The sequence below is a fragment of the Nicotiana tomentosiformis genome, chromosome 2 (assembly GCF_000390325.3).
Source record: "Nicotiana tomentosiformis chromosome 2, ASM39032v3, whole genome shotgun sequence".
Classification (NCBI taxonomy): domain Eukaryota; kingdom Viridiplantae; phylum Streptophyta; class Magnoliopsida; order Solanales; family Solanaceae; genus Nicotiana; species Nicotiana tomentosiformis.
The window spans coordinates 32592511-32611559 of NC_090813.1; the positions used below are offsets into that span (position 1 = coordinate 32592511).

Here is a 19049-nt window from a genome sequence, read left to right on the forward strand (position 1 = left end):
GTTTAATTGGTCGGGGTGTATTATAGCTATCAACAGTCAAGTACTCACTCGATACCTCTCAGTCAAAGAGTGATTTTGCCCAATTTGACTTTCTCAATTCCAAATGGGTATTGAACAAAGCAGTTGATAATAAGATCAAGTCGGATTTTACTATCTCTAGGTTCAACCCTTTAATCGAGCTTATCAATCTCTCGATTGACCCAATTTCTTGCTAGCCAAGTTTTTCTAGACTAAATCTCTCTTTCTCAAGTAGAGACCAAGTCGAATAAGCATGAAATAATGTATGCAACCATTAATTCTTCAAATTAAAGCAAGAACTATGCTAGATAATCAACACCCAACCATAAACAAGCAATAAATAAAACACCCATTAAGTTAACATACTAGGGTTGGGTCACAACGCTAGTGAGAATCTAGCTACTCATGCTTAAATTGGAAGAGAAAGAAGAAGAAGTGATGATTAAACCCATATTGATAATTAGAATAAAGAAATCTATGTTCAAAAGCCCAAATGGCAAAAACTACTAAAGAGAGTATAGAAAAACGACTAGTGTATCTGCTGATGTCAAAACTTAACCTAAAAAAGTAAAACTCTTCTATTTATACAGAGTTGGAATTTTCGGACAAAAATGCCCTTTCGGAGGTTCTGCGGTCGTATAATTCCCTGTGCGGTCCGCACATTTGCTTCAACCTGACAGGATTGGAATCTTGCGGCTGCACAATTATGAACCGCGGCTGCATCTCTCTCTCTTTCTGTAGTTCGCACATTTCTGAGTGCGACCGCACATGGCTCTTTTGCGGACCGCACAAATGCAACTGTGGCCGCGTAGCTGATCTTCGGCGGCTGCACAATAATTGTGCGATCCGCACTTCCGTTGACAGGTTCTCTGAACTTTTGCTCTTGCTTAGCTTCTGCAGCCGCACTTCTGATAGATCTATGATAAGTTCTTTTGCACAATCTGCGGCCGCAGATGATATTCTGCGGTCTGCACTTTAAGCTTCTATGTCTGTTTTTGTCCTTGAATTCAGATCACTCCTTCTTGAGTAAGATTTCATCTTGGAGGCTCATTTTCCAATATTCCTGCAATTAAGCATATTTCATTAGTTATTTTGGGAACACAATTAAACGCTTTTGGACTAAAACGAAAGCTAAAAGACACTAATAAGTAGTCAAAATCCCCACTTATCAATTCTCCCAAACTTAAGCTTTTTTTTGTCCTCAGGCAAATAAAGTAATTTCCACCTCCGCAAGTTAAGAGCTATTCCAACTAATCAAAGATGCATCAATCACACATCAATTGGGACCAACAATTATGCACAACACTTATGAATTATCAACAAGGTGATGAGTTGAGCTTTTAAGCGCAAATAGTTCTAATGTGACACTTGAGCATCAAGAGTCGACTTTATTCATCAAGGAAGCTCGCTCTTTCATGTAGGTCAATGTGGATCCCAAACTCCTCCTCCCCTACTCTCTGTTAGCATAACTCACTAAAGAATGTAGCACTCAATTCAAAAATTTATGAAAGGTTCGCTCATCTCTCTCAAAGAAATATCACAAGTACGGTTCTAAGTACCATATGCTTGCCCTTTATGTAGATCATCACTAATGTAAGTTCACTCGGCTTGAAATCACGTAGGACTTTTTCGAAATGCAATAAAGGCTTTTGGATTAAGGTTGGATATGTTGTAATAGAACAAGTTCATCTTTCCTTAAGCACTCCACTTCCTCTTAACGACTCATGTTTTGCCAACTCTTTGAGGCATTTTCTTTTCCTTAGGGGAACTAGAGAGACTTAACATCACTCTTTCTTGGTCATGATATTCATTTTCTCATTCTTTGTTTTCTCCATGCTTTGCATCATTACTATTCTTTGAAATCCCTTCAACTCTTCAACTTATTCACTTTCTTTTTGCATTTTTCTTTTGTTCTTCTTTTTTATTTTCCTTCCTTTCCTTCTCTTTATTTCTTTTCTCTTTTTGTGCCTTGATACCTTTTTCAAACTCCACGTCTCGCCCCCAAACTTACGTTTTTAGCCAATTATTTCACATGAGTGTTAAGAAAAGTTCGGGTGCCAAGAGAATGTCACGACATAACGGGTAAAGGCTTATAACATGGTGATCAATTGAGAAAGGTTTTAGGCTCAAATGGGTTGACTAGGGATAACAATATTGGTGGGCCATAAAAAATTTCAAGCGGGTCAAGGAGAGCCTACAATCACTTCTCAAGCCAAGCAAAACTTAAAATTTTGCCTAGAAATACATTCGGGGCAAGTTCTAGACCATTTGCACGGGTACTTGGACTTGCAACGAAAACATCTCACCTCTCACACAACTGGATTGTTAAAGAGGATAGAGTCGAGGGACCACAACGACCATATTCAAGATTGAAAATCACTATGGTTCGACTAAACCACTCGATGGTTGCTTAAGTCAACACAAGAGTTAGAAGGTCATTAACTAGAGCTATTTCTTTCCAAAAAAAATTTATTTTTAATCATAAGCACGTAGTTAAGTATGTTGGTACCACGTGAAGCATGTTTGACTCTTCGAGCCTTGCTCAATTAGGTCTTTTTATTCCGTATTACTACTATTCTTACCTAAACACCAAAAACGGACTCAATCCCTTAAGAAGGTTGTTACGCCATCCATCGTTGGGAAGAGTCACCCGGTTCACACAAAAACTACATTTGGAAAGAACCGTGGCATTAAGAAAACCAAAGGCTTATTGTCCACTCAAACATAAAAAGAAGCTACTAAATTAAAAAGAAGCTACTAAATTAAACATTGACTAATAAGAAAATAAAATAAAGAAGCTACAAAGCAAACTACTTCAAGCATAATGAATATACATAATGAGGGAGGAAAAGAGAAAATATATACATCAATAGAGAAAATGAAGAGAATCTATACATGATAAAAAGAAAAGGGAAAATGTTATCAGTTATTACAAACCAAATGTCAAATCATCCAAATATCAAATAAACTCCACCCCCGAATAAAAGTCAGCGTTGTCTCCAATGCTTAACAAATAAAAATAAAGAAGGGTAAAAGTGAAAAGGACTCCCTATGTGGCTGTGTCTATATCAGCGTCACCGCCCTTAGTCTCCTCTAACTGGATCCCATCATCCTCGGTTCTGGGAGTAACTGGGTGGGTGAACATCTAGCGCACTGCCTCAGCAGTGTCGGCAGCCAGGTCTGGCTCCTCAGAATGACCAGCTGGTGCCGCTGGTGCTGATGGTGCTGCTGGAACTACTGGTGCTTCTGGATCTGTCTCCATCAGCATATCAATTGGGAGGTCCCTATCGGCTGCTATCTTGGTGACCTCTCTCCTTAGTCTGTTTAATAATTTCTTGGATGCCTTGGATTTCTTCATATTCTTTACCTGCTTCCCAAGCTCCTCAATCACTGCTCCATGTACTACTAAAGTGTTCATGATTGTCTGCTGATTATCCAAAATCTTATTCAATGTATCCTCCACTGTTGGAGGAATCAGGAGTGCCGGGGTGGATGACTGTGCTGCAATAGCACTGGATAAGTCAGACAGCTTTGCAGTAGCTGTCTGCATCCAGTTGTTGAGGCTCGCTAGTGTCTGGGAGACTCACAACATAGATAGTGGATGAGTGGGCATAGGCACCGGCCTTAAAGTCGAGGTGGGGGGAACTGATGCTGAAGGCTCTTAAGAAGGAAGTAGAGGCATGACAACTGCACTGGTAGAAGGCACTACTGAAGTAGAAGGCATGTCGGCTGACTCTGCAGCTACCATCGAAGGCTCATTAGACTGGCCTACGATAGTAGTTGGCTGACCCTTTTTCTTTGGGTTTCCACCACCCGTCAAAGAATACCATGATAAGGGCTTCTTTGCGAGCACCTTGGTATCAAAATACCTCGGCTCTACCCCCGCATCCGTAAGGTACTCAGTGATAGTGTTGGGATACGGGTAGGAGGTGTCACCTTGCCTGGCGACCAGAGACATGTTGGCCGACATCACGTCACCCATATTGATTGGGTACCCGGCCATGATAGAGGCAACTAGCATTGCCCGAGGAATTGGAAGATTTGTCTCATTCTGACACGGGTCTAGCCTATTGCATACGAACGTCTACCATCCCTTTGCCTCGAAGTTCAGGGTGTTCTTGTGAATAGGAATCCCTGCTGTGATCCATGGTGGTGGTGGTCCCGGAGCTGCTAGAATCTCAGCAAGCCATGGGAGAGCTGCATCACCCATAGCCAGCTTTTCCAAATATTGCACTGGCTCAACATCCTCAAACCCCAAGTAGGTGTTGAAGGTGTTCTGATCAAACCTCACTTTCAGGTTCCTCATTTTTGTCACGTTGGTCCCCTTCTTTATGTATGCCACATTGGCGTAAAATTCCCGGACCAAGTACTAACATACTTTTAGTGAACCATGTCCACCCCTTCCGCTCCCGGAACTGTCTCGACACTGCCGGGTTATATTTATCAAGGTCTTTCAACAAGAACTGATGATCAAGAGTGAGCGATCTTGACGACCACCATTCTTTGAAATGAGAGAAGGATGCAAGACTGACGAACCTATCTTCCCAAATTTCTTTGTTCTTCGACCTCTCAATGCCGGCTACTCTGATATCACCCCTAGGCCATCATCCGGGATCTCATCCACATCCACTGTAGTAGCTGGTGCACCGGGGGCATGTGTAGATAAAAGCTCCGAAGCCTGAGTGTTACGTTCCGACCCCTCAGAAGTTCTATCAGAAGAGGTAGGATCGTTTCTCAGTTGGTATCTATCCTGAAGCGGCTGTGGCTGTGATTGTATAATGGGCCGCTCTTGCACTGAGTTGCCCTCCGATGTTTCCCTATACGGTGCATATGAACTTGATTCGGAGGGCTCGGGCTATCTTCGTCGGTCTGCTTTTTCTTTCTTACTGATTACTCTTTGGAGGGCGAGGGGTAAATTGCTTTTGCCTCTGCCTCTGGAAGGTTCGCCCTTCCCCTTTGATGTATCACCACGACCACGTGATCTAACCATTTTCTGCAACAAATAGCAGCAGGAGTCAGTTCTAATTCAATTGCAGATAAACAGAAAGTCACAGAACAAAACATGTTGCAGGGTGGGTAAGCGTAGTCCGCACAATTGCAAGTACGGCCACAGGTTGGGTTGTGTGGACCGCACAGTTTTAAAGTGCGGTCCGCACTTTTCTGAGTGCGTCCACACAATGGGCACCTGAAAATGGCAACTCTCTGAAGACAGAGAATGCCCTGATTTGCGGCCGCACACACTTTTCTACGGCCGCGATTGAAGTTTTACGGACCACACAATTTCAAGTGCGGTCCGCATAATATTGCTTCACCAAAGCCCTAATCTATACTTCTGCGGACCGCACAATTCCTTGTGCGGCCACACATTTCAAAACTTAATCGGGCAGAATTCTTAGGGTTTTGATTTTATGCACAAATTGAACATTGTAGTAGCACTTAAACATGAAAAACCAAATACCCATTCCCCAAATAGCAACTAGTAGTTTACCCAACACAATTCACACTCCACATAGATATGAAATTGACAAATGGTCTAAAATAACTAACAAATTGTAAACTAAACTAAGAAAATTAAAGAATCCTAGAAATGATTTGAACATACCAGTGATGAAGTGGTGTTAAGGAATGATCAAAGATGCTCAATTAAGTGGCAGCTAATTAACTCAGTAGTGTGCAAGATTTTAGCCTTTGTTTTAATTTCTCAGAGAGTGAAAAGTCTCAACAGTAGCCTTAGGGCTACTATTTATACTATACGGGATTGGCTAAGGGTTCAAGAGACGAGTGCGGCCACAAAATTCCTTCTGCGGTCCGCACTCTATTACCTGTTGTTCAATTTCCCTCCGTTGATCTGCGGTCCACAGAATTATGTTTGTGACCGCAAGTTTTGGTGCGGACCGCAGATTTCCTTGTGCAACCGCACTTTGACCATTTCTCTAACAGACAAACTTCAGAGAGTTTGCAATTTTTCATTTCAGTTTGTGCGGTCCGCAAAAGAATTGTGCGGCCGTAGTTGACTGCTGCTATAACATTCAAAATTGTGCGGTCCACACTTTTTCTGTACTTAGCCAATTTTTCTGAGCAGAGTTCCTGCAATGCACTTCAAAACTAGTTAGCACAAAATAAGACCTATCTAAAGAAAAAGAAACATGAATTTCCTCCCAAGAAACGCCTGATTTAACGTTGCGACACGGTGCAGATTACCATCATTTGAAATGAATTACCTCCATGACATGGCCATCACCAACTTTTCCCAGATAATGCTTTACCCGGTGACCATTGACTCTAAACACCTCATCATTTTTATTCTTCAAGTCCAAAGCACCAAAGGGTGTCACACCCACAACCTCAAACGGGCTACTCCATTTAGACTTTAACTTTCCGGGAAACATCCATAACCGCGAATTGAATAACAACACAAGATCACCTCTTTAAACTATTTGTTCCAAATGCACTTGTCATGAAGATATTTCATCTTCTCTTTGTATAAGGACGAACTTGTGTATGCATGATACCTGAACTCATCCAACTCATTAAAATGTGCCACCCGTAAGTTGACGGCAACATCCCACTCAATATTCAACTTCTTTAAAGCCCACATGGCTTTGTGCTCAAGTTCCACCGGAAGATGACATGCTTTTCCAAACACCAACCGGTATGGAGACATTCCGATAGGCGTTATGTAAGCCGTCCTATAAACCCATAAAGCATCATCAAGTTTCTTGGACCAATACGTCCGGTTAGCATTCACAGTTTTGGACAAAATACTCTTTATCTCCCGGTTGGAGACTTCCACTTGACCGCTTGCTTGTGGATGATAGGGAGTTGTGACTTTATGAGTGACACCATACTTCATGAGTAAGGTGTCAAAAGATTTGTTGCAAAAATGCGATCCCCCATCAGTTATGATAGCCCTGGGAGTACCAAATCTTGTGATATGTTCTTCAAAAATGCCACCACACTTCTTACTTCATTGTTAGGTAGAGCAACGACCTCAACTCATTTAGACACATAATCAACCGTGTCCAAGATGTAGGTGTTTCCACAAGAACTCACAAAAGGTCCCATGAAGTTAATACCACACACATCGAATGTATCAATCTCCAAAATGGGGTTGAGGGGCATTTCATTTTTCTTTGAGATTCCACCGGCCCTTTCATATTCATCACAACGCTTGACTTTGCATCCTTGTAAAGAGTGGGCCAATATAAACTGCAATTTAGCACTTTGGCCACCATTCTTGCTCCACCATGGTAACCACCATATGGCGAAGAATGACAAGCCCCAAGAATTTCAACTTGTTCCTCCTCCAGTACACATCTTCTAATCACTCCATCCGTACAAATCCAGAAAAGGTACGGTTCATTCCAATAATACTCTTGACAGTCCCGTTTGAGCTTCTTCCTTTGGTTTGAAGAGAACTCATTTGGGATGATACCGCTTACAAGAAAATTTGCTAGATCCGCGAACCATGGCACCTCTTTCCTTGAAATGGCTAAGAGTTGCTCATCGGGGAAGGAGTCATTGATTTCAAGTCCATCATGCGACCTCCCCTCCTCCTCCAAACGAGAAAAGTGGTCCGCCACTTTGTTTTCACTTTCTTTTCGGTCTTGGATGTCTATGCCAAACTCTTGCAACAAAAGCACCCATCTCATCAACCGGGCTTTGAAATCTTTATTGCTCATAAGGTAACGAAGTGCCGCATGATCCGTGTGGAAAATCACTTTTGCACCCATCAAGTACGGGCGGAACTTCTCAATATCAAACACAATGGCAATGAGCTCTTTTTTGGTCACAGTGTAATTGACTTGGGTATCATTCATGGTCTTACTTGCATAGTAGACTGGATGAAAGATCTTGTTGATATGTCCTAAAACCGCTCCAACTGCCACATCACTAACATCACACATGAGCTCAAAAGAAATGCTCCAATTCGGAGCGGTGATAATGAGAGTAATTGTCAACTTGAACTTTAGCAATTCAAATGCTCTCATGCAATCATCATTAAAGTGAAATTTAGCATTTTTCTCCAAACGTTTGCACAAGGGGTTCACCACCTTGGAAAAATTCTTTATGAAACGCCGGTAGAACCCCACGTGACCGAAGAAACTTCTCACGCCCTTCACGGATGTTGGAGATGGAAGTTTAGAAATCACCTCTATTTTCTCCTTGTCGACCTATATTCCCTTCTTTGAATTTTTTTGGCCAAGGACAATACCCTTCTCGACCATGAAATGGCATTTCTCCCAATTCAACACCAAGTTCGTTTCTTCACACCTTGCCAAAACCTTATCCAAATTTGCCAAGCAATCATCAAAGGAATCCCCAACTACCAAAAAGTCATCCATGAAGACTTCAAGGTAGTCCTCTACTATATCCGTAAAGATCGCCATCATACACCGTTGAAAAGTTGCCGGTGCATTGCATAAGCCAAATGGCATCCGCTTGAAAGAGAAAGTTCCATAGGGACAAGTGAAGGCTATTTTCTCTTGATCTTCCGGGGTAATAAGGATTTGATTATAGCCCGAATATTCATCTAGAAAGCAATAGAACGCCGGGATGGCCAACCTATCAAGCATTTTGGTCAAGAAAGGGTAGTGGGAAATGGTCTTTCCTTGTGACTTTATTTAGCTTCCGATAATCCATACACACTCTCTACCCGATCACCGTTCTTGTTGAAATCAACTGGTTCTTATCATTGGTGACCACCATTATGCCCCCCTTCTTCGAAACACATTACACAGGAGAAATCCACGAACTGTCAGAAATGGGGTAGACAACTCCGACATCTAACCACTTTATGATCTCCGTTTTGACCACGTCTTGCATGGCTTCATTTAGTCTCCTTTGATGTTCAATGGAGGATTTGGAATCCTTCTCCAAGTTAATCTTGTGCATGCAAATGCGGGGCTTATTCCCCGAATATCCGCCAAAGTCCACCCAATAGCTTTCTTCCTCTTGTGGAGCACCGCCAATGTAGAGTCAACCTACACGTTAGTCAAACAAGAGGAAAGAATAACCGGTAAAGTAGAGCAAGGGCCAAGGAATTCATACCTGAGATGTGGAGGCAATGGCTTCAACTGCAATATAGGAGGCTTTTTAATTGAAGGCTTTGTTGGAGGAGTTTTCCTATTTTCGAGATCCAAGGAAAGTTTCTGAGGTGCATAATTGTATGACCCCATCCCTTGCAAAGAATTGACACTTTTCATGAAGCCATCCATTTCATCATCATCAAAATTTAGCAAAGCGACCTCCAACATGTCACCCACATTAATTGTGAAAATTGTATCATCAATAATCACATCAGTCACCAAGTCCACAAACGAACACACTTCATTGATATTCGGTTGCCTCATAAATTTGCACACGTGGAACACCACCTTTTCATCACCCACCCAGAAAGTAAGTTCACCGGCTTCCACATTAATACGAGCCTTTCCCGTTGCAAGGAAAGGTGTACCAAGAATAATCGGTACCTCATAGTCCACTTCACAATCAATAATGACAAAATCTGCCTGAAGAATGAATTTATCAATAAGAACCAATACATCTTCAATCACTCCCAATGGTCTCTTCATGGTACGATCGGCCATTTATTATCTCATAGACGTGGGTCTTGGTTGCCCAATTCCCAAAGTCTTGAAAACTGAATAGGGCATCAAATTGATACTTGCCCCAAGATCACAAAGAGCTTTTGCAAACTTGGCACTCCCAATGGTATAAGGAATCGTGAAAGCATCGGGATTCTCTAACTTGGGAGCCATTGAATGCACAATTGCACTCACCTGATGAGTCATTTTTATAGTTTCAAAATTCATCGATCGCTTCTTTGTCACTAAGTCCTTCATAAACTTTGCATAACCGGGCATTTGCTCCAAGGTTTAAACCAATGGCACATTGATAGATAGGCTCTTTATCATGTCAATGAACTTTTTGAATTGATTCTCGCCATTTTTCTTGGCGATCCTTCGAGGATATGGAGGAGGAGGCCTAGGTATTGGTGCCTTAGCCTTTTGCACTATCGATTTCGGTATGTCAACAATGTGATCCCTAGACGGGTTCACTTCTTCTTGAGCTTCCTCCACATTGTCATCAATATCAATCCGCACTTCCTCATTTGCTTTCACCGCATTGTCCGGGATCTCATCTTCTTGAACCACTTGCTCATCATCCACAAGCTTCCGTTGATTCGAGGTGGGTGCATCCCCACTTTTTTCACTCCTTGTAGTAATGGCCATGGCATGTCCCGTGTTGTTTCTACCCTTTGGGTTTACCACCGTGTCACTTCGTAGTGCCCCCTTAGGACGAGTTTTTAGGGCTTGAGAGATTTGCCCTATTTGTACTTCCAAGTTTCGGATAGATATATTTTGAGAGGAAAGTTGGGCATCGGAGTCGGAATGTTTCTCCATCATTTGCTTAAACATGTTTTCCATTCGTTCCATCTCATTGTTGGAAGAATTTGGACCATGGGAAGAATAAAGAGGCGGGTTTCTCGGTTGTTGATACATCGGGGGCCTTTTAAAACCCGACCTCCGACTGCCTTGATTATTGTTCAATCCCCCTTGGTTGTTGCCTTCCCAATATCCTTGATTATTGCCACTCCAATTGCCTTGGTTATTACCACAACTCCAATTTCCTTGATTGTTGCCACCATTTCAATTACCTTGGTTGTTAGAATTCCAATTCCCTTGATTACCTTGAGGTCGCCATTGTTGTTGATTCGAGCCTTGAGAGTTATTTCTTTGCCCTTGAAAGTTGTTGTCATATTGCACTTCCTCCTCTTGTTCATTGTAAGATTCATCTTGATCAAACCCACTATCGTCTTGCACATAATTCTCCACTCGATTTTGCACTTGTGGACCTTTGGGCCTTCTTTTGTTCACCATCATACTAACTCACTCCATGGCATTAACTTGCTTAGGATTTTGCACTTGTTGAAGTTGAGCTTTGGCTAATTGATTCATTGTGGTGGTCAGCTCGGCAATGGCTTGTCCATGGTCATGCAATTCTTTATGTAGGTAAATCACGTTGGGATCACCTTGAGGAACATTTGCTCTACTTTGCCATGCCAAAGAAGTATCCGCCATTTTATCTAAAATCTCACAAGCTTCCGCATACGGCGTTGTCATCAAATTTCCACCGGCAAGTGTATTAACCACGCACTGATTGGTAGTATTGATCTCCCGATAGAAAGTTTGTTGAATCATAGCCTCCGTCATGTCATTATTTGGGCACTCTTTGACTATAGTTCGATACCTCTCCCATATTTCATGCAACGGCTCATTGGGCTCTTGTTTGAATGCTAGAATCTCGTCTCTAAGAGTAGCCATATGCCCTGGAAAAAGAACTTGGAAATCAATTTCTCCGTTAATTCATCACATGTATGGATAGAGTGATTTGGAAATTTTTCTAGCCAATCCAAGGCTTTTCCCCCCGTAGAGAGAAAGGAAATAGCCTCAACCTTAAAGCATCCTCGGAGACGTTTGTCTGTTTGCTCCCCCAACAAGTGTCCACAAACCTCTTCAAGTGTTTGTATGCATTTTGACTCGGAGCCTTGGTGAAGAATCCTCGTTGCTCTAACAATATGAGCAATTTATTCGTGATTTGAAAGTTGCCCACCCTAATGCGGGGCGGGACAATGGAACTTGCATACACTTCATTCGGCAACACCCGGTGTGGAGCCGATCTTGGTGGAGGTGGAGGTGGAACTGGGATGTTGTCTTGAGGTGCCCGGCCTCTTCTATTTGCTTGAGGTTTAAGAGGAACCTCTTCAACTTGGTCATCTTCAACGTCCACATCCCCCAAAGGCATGTTTCCAAGTTGATCGTTGTTGTTTGCCATTATGGTACCTAAAATTGATTCACACAAATCAGTAACAAGGAAGGAAAAGAAGACAATTCACACACAAAATCAAATATATAGCTAAATCCGTTTTTATGCTCCCTGGAAACGACGCCAAAATTGATCTCGTCCAAGTTCACACCTCAATTCAAGGTTATGAAATGGTCGATTGCAATAGTAATACCCAACAAGGAGTCGGGGTCGAATTCCACATGGAGCTATACGTGAGATTTAGGAGTATAAATTACAGTGTATGAGTATGAACTATCTCAAATTGCACTTCCTCAAACTTGAGTTCTTTCTAGGTCTAATTTAAACTAAGATTACAAACTAAGAATTTAAACTAGAAAATTATTTTTGGTTGTTTTTCAAATAATATAAAATGCCTAGGGCTATGACCTTCACCTAAGTGTTCGCTTAATGGGTTGTAAGCCTTAAAACTTATTTTATTGGATGGGGTGTATTATAGATATCAACACTCAAGTACTCACTCGATACCTCTCGATCAAAGAGTGATTTTGCCCAATTTGGATTTATCGATTCCAAATGGGTATTGAACAAAGCAGTTGATAATAAGATCAAGTCGGGTTTTACTATCTCTAGGTTCAACCCTTTAATTGGGCTTTTCAATCTCTCGATTGGCCTAATTTCTTGCTAGCCAAGTTTTTCTAGACTAAATCTCTCTTTCTCAAGTAGAGACCAAGTCGAATAGGTATGAAATAATGTTTGCAACCATTAATTCTTCAAATTAAAGCAAGAACTAGGTTAGATAATCAACACCCAACCATAAACAAGCAATAAATCAAACACCTATTAAGTTAACACACTAGGGTTGGGTCACAACCCTAGTGAGAATCTAGTTACTCATGATTAAATTTGAAGAGAAAGAAGAAATGATAATTAAACCCATATTGATAATTAGAATAAAGAAATCTATGTTCAAAATCTCAAAAATGGCAAAATATACTAAAGAGAGTAAAGAAAAACAGCTAGTGTATCTGCTGATGTCAAAACTTAACCTAAAAAGGTGAAACTCTTCTATTTATACAGAGCTGGAATTTTCGGACAAAGATGCCCTTTCGGAGGTTCTGCATCTACACAATTCCATGTGCGGTCCGTACTTTTGCTTCAACCTAACAAGATTAGAATCTTGCGACCTCGCAATTCTGAACCACCGCCGCATCTCTCTCTTTCTGCGGTCCGCACATTTCTGAGTGTGGCCGCACATGGCTCTTTTGCAGACCACACAGATGCAACTACGACTGATTAGCTGATCTTATGCAGCCTCACAATAATTGTGCGGTCCGCACTTCCATTGACAGGTTCTCTAAACCTTTGCTCTTGCCTAGCTTCTGCGTTCTTTTGCACAATCTGCGGCATCATCTACGGTCCACACTTTACGCTTCTGTGTCTGTTTTTGTCCTTAAATTCAAATCACTCCTTCTTGAGTAGGATTTTAACTTAGAGACTCATTTTTCAATATTCCTGCAATTAAACATATTTCATCAGTAAAACGAAAGCTAAAAGGCACTAATAAGTAGTCAAAATCCCCACTTATCAGTTAGGTTTGTTACTTATTGAGTACATGGGGTCGGTTGTACTCATACTACATTTATGCACCTTGCGTGTAGATGTTGGATGCTGATGTTACTGTGCATGGCGGGAGCTGGATCTGAAGATGTGCCTGCATTCCTGTTATAGATGCCTCTCGACCTTGGTAGCTTTAGAATTTTAATCTATTCATATATATTTCAGACAAATGATGTACTTTATTTATACCAGTCTTGTAAATTCTAAATCTTAGAAGCTCATGATTTGTACTACCAGTCCTTGGGGAGTTGTATAAAATTTAGTTATCTCATCTTTGCTTCACATCAGTGTTATTATATTATGTATTTTGTTAATTGGCTTACCTAGCAGGTTGGGTTAGGTGCTATCACAACGGTTTGAATTTTGGATTGTGACAAGGTGGTATTAGAGCTCTAGGTTCATAGGTTCTATAAGTAATGAGCAAGTGTAGTGTCTTGCAGATCGGTATGATGACGTCCATACCTATCTTCAAGAGGCTACAAGGCATTTAGGATAATTTTCCATCTTTCTTTCCTTATCGTGCAGAATTGATTCAGCTTGAAACATAACTCTTTGAATTCCCTCGACGTATGTGTGCGTATGTGAGCGTGCGGTATCAGCTGGTGATTTTGGTTGTGTGAGTACGTTCTTTTGGACTTATATGTCCGGTAGTGTCCCTATTAGTGGAAATTGTGGTTGGATGAGTGGTTGTATGGCGATATGGTGAGTATGATGTGACTACGGGATGTGTTCAGATGGTTTGATTGTGATGAGAATAGTTTGCTTGAGATATAAAAAGGACTATTGGGTGCTATATTGTTGTCTTGATGTGACGTATAGTATCGAGTTACGAGTGTTTTGAAAGATTTTTCATGCTGTTTAATTATGGAACGAAGTAGATTTTCATGTCTTATCGTGAGTTTAGACTCAGGAGGATTAAGTGATAGCGTAGTAATCGTGGCTTCGAAAGGGTATAACAAGATGCCAATTTGAGGCTAAGTATGTGGGTTATCACATGCCGAGTAATCTACGGAGGTGTGATCCTTATAATAATGTTGTGTGGAGAGTTTCTTTTCTACCAATGGGGTATATGTGTTGAGATTTAAATTTGAATTTGGTTGTCACGATCGTCACGTGGATGAATGCGAGCTTAGCATACGATTTGAGGTATTATATGGTTTATGTTACATGAACTTATGAAAGATTTAGTTGAATTTTAGTACGAGATTATGGCAGTAATAGAGTATGGGTATTGTGAGTTATCGACTATTTTGTTCTATGACTTTGAGCTAAGTGAGGGAGTCTGCTATCGACAATTTGATTACATGGTTATGTGTTGTCTGGTTTCGGCTTGAGGTATACTTGTGAATCAGTTATGACTTGCAAAGGTTGAGATAGGATGAATCGAGTAAGGGAATTTCTAGATACTGGATATATTACACTTTAGGGGTATATGGAAATCATGGAATGATTTGAGTTATTATTCGTGACGGATGTAGTGCGCATGGAGTAGGAATTTGCTTGATTGCGTTAAGGTAGGGGTTACTTCTTTGGGTGTCGTCATGCTAATGGGGCACAGGTCGTTCGGCCCGTTTGGGCGGCGCAGTTAAGATTTGGGCAGAATGGGTGACTCTCGAGAAAGTTCTAATGGATTCAAGAATTATGCGTAGCAATTGTGAGTTTTTCCGGATTGGTATATGGCCAGGATCTAAGATTTACATTGGATGGTGTCGAGACTAGCGATATTTCGATGTCATTATGAATCTTACATTTCGATATCAAGAGGGTGAAGGAAACAACTTTAGATTCACAGAAGGTCTCTTTAGAGAATGTATCTCGGTTGTGGTACTTTTGGGGTGCTTAAGAGGGTATACATCGGCTTATGGGCCTTAGGGCGGTGTGATATTTATTCTAGGATCTTGTAGGGTGAGTTTTGGTTAAGGATCGTGGTGTTCTGGCAAGAAGAAGTGTCACCTTGAGGGTAATTCGGAAGGAACTCGGATAAATAGGAGAGTTTGATAGTATGTTGGGTCAGCACGGTAATGGGTATGATCGGTTCTTTGGGTACTTATGATTTGGTGAGTCTCTACAGGTGTTTCGGTGTCAATACTCTTGGGTTTGGCAATCTGCGTGACTTGATTGAGTTAGAGGGATTCAGTTCTGATAACTGGGTTATGTGCAAATGGATTTTAAAGTGTTCTCAATGGTTTTTACCATGGTTCGAGGTGTATTATTCCTAATGGCGTGAGGAGCCTGTTGTGATTTTCTCCTAGATGAGATCAAATGGAAGGTTCATGGCTAATTGAGTATGTAGTTTGCTTGTGACTCAGAGTTGATTATGAGATTCTCATACTTCTCATATTCGTGATAGATGCGGTATGTTGTGTAGGATTAAGATTTGCGTGTGCAAGGTCACAGTTTAGTTTCGAAAGGAAGGGCAAGAATTCTTAGTCAATATGGGCGGTTTCAGATGACTAGATGAATGATATTACTACTTGGTATTGCCTGAGGAGAGCATGGATTTCAGAAGGTGCACTAAATGTTGACTTACTGATGCTTCATTGGTATTGCGGTACTCGCCTGGTTGATCGAGTACTGATATTCATATTTTTCTATGTGGAACGAAAAAATTATAGAAGTATTCCTCGTGAGATAATCGTGTATGAGAGATGTGTTAGACATTCGGGTGGTGGAGTTGGGATAAGATATGGTGATTTGTGTGTTCTACGGATTTGGAGACCAAGAGTTCTCAGAAGTAGATTATTTTGTGGTTGTGGACTGTGAAAATGTGGCCAAAGCTAGCCAGATGATAGTATATGTTATGGTTAGGTCATTGTGGACCTTCGGAGGATTATTTATCTATTTGTGGATGACCAGAGTTGATTTGGGGACCATTGGTAGGCCCAACAAGGATGTGTATTGTACACCAGGTTGGATTGGTCGACTCCGTACTGCTATTGTTGGGGGATATACCATTCGGTTAGAGTAGGGCTTATTCGTGATCTGATATGATCTATGTGTTACCCCTCTACGCTACGAGGGGTTGTGATTTGTTGGTTATAAGCATACATGGTGCGGTTCTGTTTGGGGCCTTATAGAGGAATTCGAGCAGAATGGTTATTGGGGGTTAGGAATGATTGATTGTGCCTTTGTTATGTTCTCTCCGGACTGTGGTATATTGTGTTATTTACTACTCCGTGGTTATGGTCATACACTTCGTGTATTTGATGTCGAATTACATGCAGTGGCGGATATTGGAGCATGGTGGCTTGAGGTATTTCATATGGATCCGTGTTTGGATGGGGTCACGCAGTGCATCTGGTTATGTCGGGATATGATCCTTTGTGTTAGATTCGTGTATCTTGGTTCTACTACGTAAGATGGGTTTATAGCATTGCGGTTGTGGTGGTACTTGTTGAACTTGTGGGATAGTTCTCTCGTTTGAGTCCTTTTGCATGATTGAGTACATTTGGATTACTGCTTATTGGTGCGCGAATTGCATGGATTGTGGTTTTAGGTTGTATCGATGTGGCATATCACTAGAGTGGTTGTATGATGAGATGAGGTCATCAGATCTAGAATGGATGCTATCATATTTGTTTGCGGTATAATCAGAAGGATAATGTCGTTGATCGGCTTAGAAATTGGCTATAGTTCTTGTTGAAGGAGAGGGAACTCTATGGCTTGCTGGTGTGATGAATAGTTGTGAGTTTCTGCGTGTTTCTTTCATCATCAACAATGTACGAAGGTTTTAGAATGAGGTTTTGTTTGATATGAGGTTTATTATGGTATTGGGACGTTTTGAGCAGCCACCGTGATCGAAAATTTTGCTACGAGTATGTAAGTTGTGTGGTGTGTCATGTGATCACATCTTGGGTTATGGTTATGGCTTGATACAACTTGTTCAGACTTATACATTGTGTAGATGTGAGGTTCGGGTCTTGTGAAAAATTCTTGATGTTGGGAATTGGACTCTATGGTTTACGGGCTAGGGTTAAAGTAATGATCATCAGTTATGTTGCGTTGTCCAGCCTATATGGAATAGGGTGACGTGGGATCACCCCCGGGTATGTGCATGGTAAGGTTACATGGCGATTTGATGGCTTTGGAACGACTCTTGGCACGTTCGAGGACGAACATGTTTAAGTGGGGAAGGATGTAACGACCCGACCAGTTGTTTTGAGCATTTGCACTTCGCTTGATAGTTTGAGGGCATGAGTAGCTCCGTATGATGTATTATGACTTATGTGAATTGTTGGTTTTGGTTTTCAGGTTATTCGAAATCGATTTGGAAGATTGAATTTCATGATTTAAGCTTTAAGTTGGAAGAGTTGACCAAGTTTGACTTTTGTGAATTTGAATTAACTTGTACTTTTCAATGTATTTTTCATGTGTTAGAGAAACTGAGCTGTGATTCATGTTAGAAATCATGCTTAGGCAAATGCTGGTATTATTGGGACCCACTGAGGTCATTTCTGCTGTCGAATTATATGTTTAAATTATAATTTTGTACTCAGTCATATACATTCATTGCATATCAAATCTTAGTCTCTATTGTTAATTATTGATATATTACATCATCATTTTGGGCTAGTTTCATGACATAGTGAGCCCGAGAAACTGGAGAGATTGATGACTGAGTGAGACTGAGGGCCTGATTGTGAGGTTAGTTATACCATAGCACGTGAGTTGTCCGTGCAGATCCAGATATTGATACTATAGCACGTGAGTTATCCGTGAAGCACGTGAGTTATCCGTGCGGATCCAGATATTGATACTATATCACATGAGTTGTCTGTACAGCACGTGAGTTGTCTGTGTGGATTATAGCGCTTGGGCTGAAGGAGCCCCTCGGGAGTCTGGACACCCACAATGAGCGCAAGTACCTATTGACTGCGAGTGCGAGTGCCGAGTGATTGGGAGGGATGAATGGGTTGATACTCTGAGAGTATGCAGATGATTGTTCACTATGTTGTACTGCATTCGACATGCACACTTGACATATAGGCATAAAGATGTACTTTTCCTCATGCCATTTGATAATGAAATATTTACCTGTTGAAAAATTTTGGAAAGAAAATCACGATTTTACAAACTTACTCATATTTTGGTATTTTCGGTAAAAGATTTAGATTTTCACTGTTATGCTTGAAAAGCATGCCTATTTTTTCGGAACTGTGAACGAACTGAACATTATATTTCTGAGTTATTTCCTGTACCACTTTTATTATACTGTTACGAGCTATTATTGGCTATTGGTGTTGGACTTTGACCTTTGTCCCAGCTCGTCACTACTTTCAACCTAAGGTTAGGTTTGTTACTTATTAAGTACATGGGGTCGATTGTACTCATACTATATTTTTATACCTTGCGTGCAGATGTTGGATGCTGATGTTGATGTGCATGACAAGAGCTGGATCTGAAGATGTACCTGCGTTCCGATCATAGCTGCCTCTCGACCTTGGTAGCTTTATAATTTTAATCTATTCATGTATATTTCAGACAAATGATATACTTTATTTCATACTAGTCTTGTAAATTCTAAATCTTAGAAGCTCATGATTTGTACTACCAGTCCTTGGGAAGTTGTATAAAATTCTGTTATCTCATCTTTGCTTCACATT

The 19049-nt window shown here is 41.1% G+C and overlaps 1 protein-coding gene across 1 annotated transcript; it reads right to left on the reverse strand.

Annotated features, from left to right (window-relative positions):
* Positions 1 to 4873: 4873 nt before the first annotated feature.
* On the reverse strand, positions 4874 to 7751 carry LOC138904580 (uncharacterized). Its single transcript, XM_070193087.1, has 4 exons — positions 7229 to 7751; positions 6531 to 6651; positions 6240 to 6372; positions 4874 to 5011 (listed from the first exon to the last, which is right to left on the reverse strand). The coding sequence occupies exons 1-4, from the start codon at positions 7749 to 7751 to the stop codon at positions 4874 to 4876; spliced, it is 915 nt and encodes a 304-aa protein (XP_070049188.1).
* Positions 7752 to 19049: the final 11298 nt, after the last annotated feature.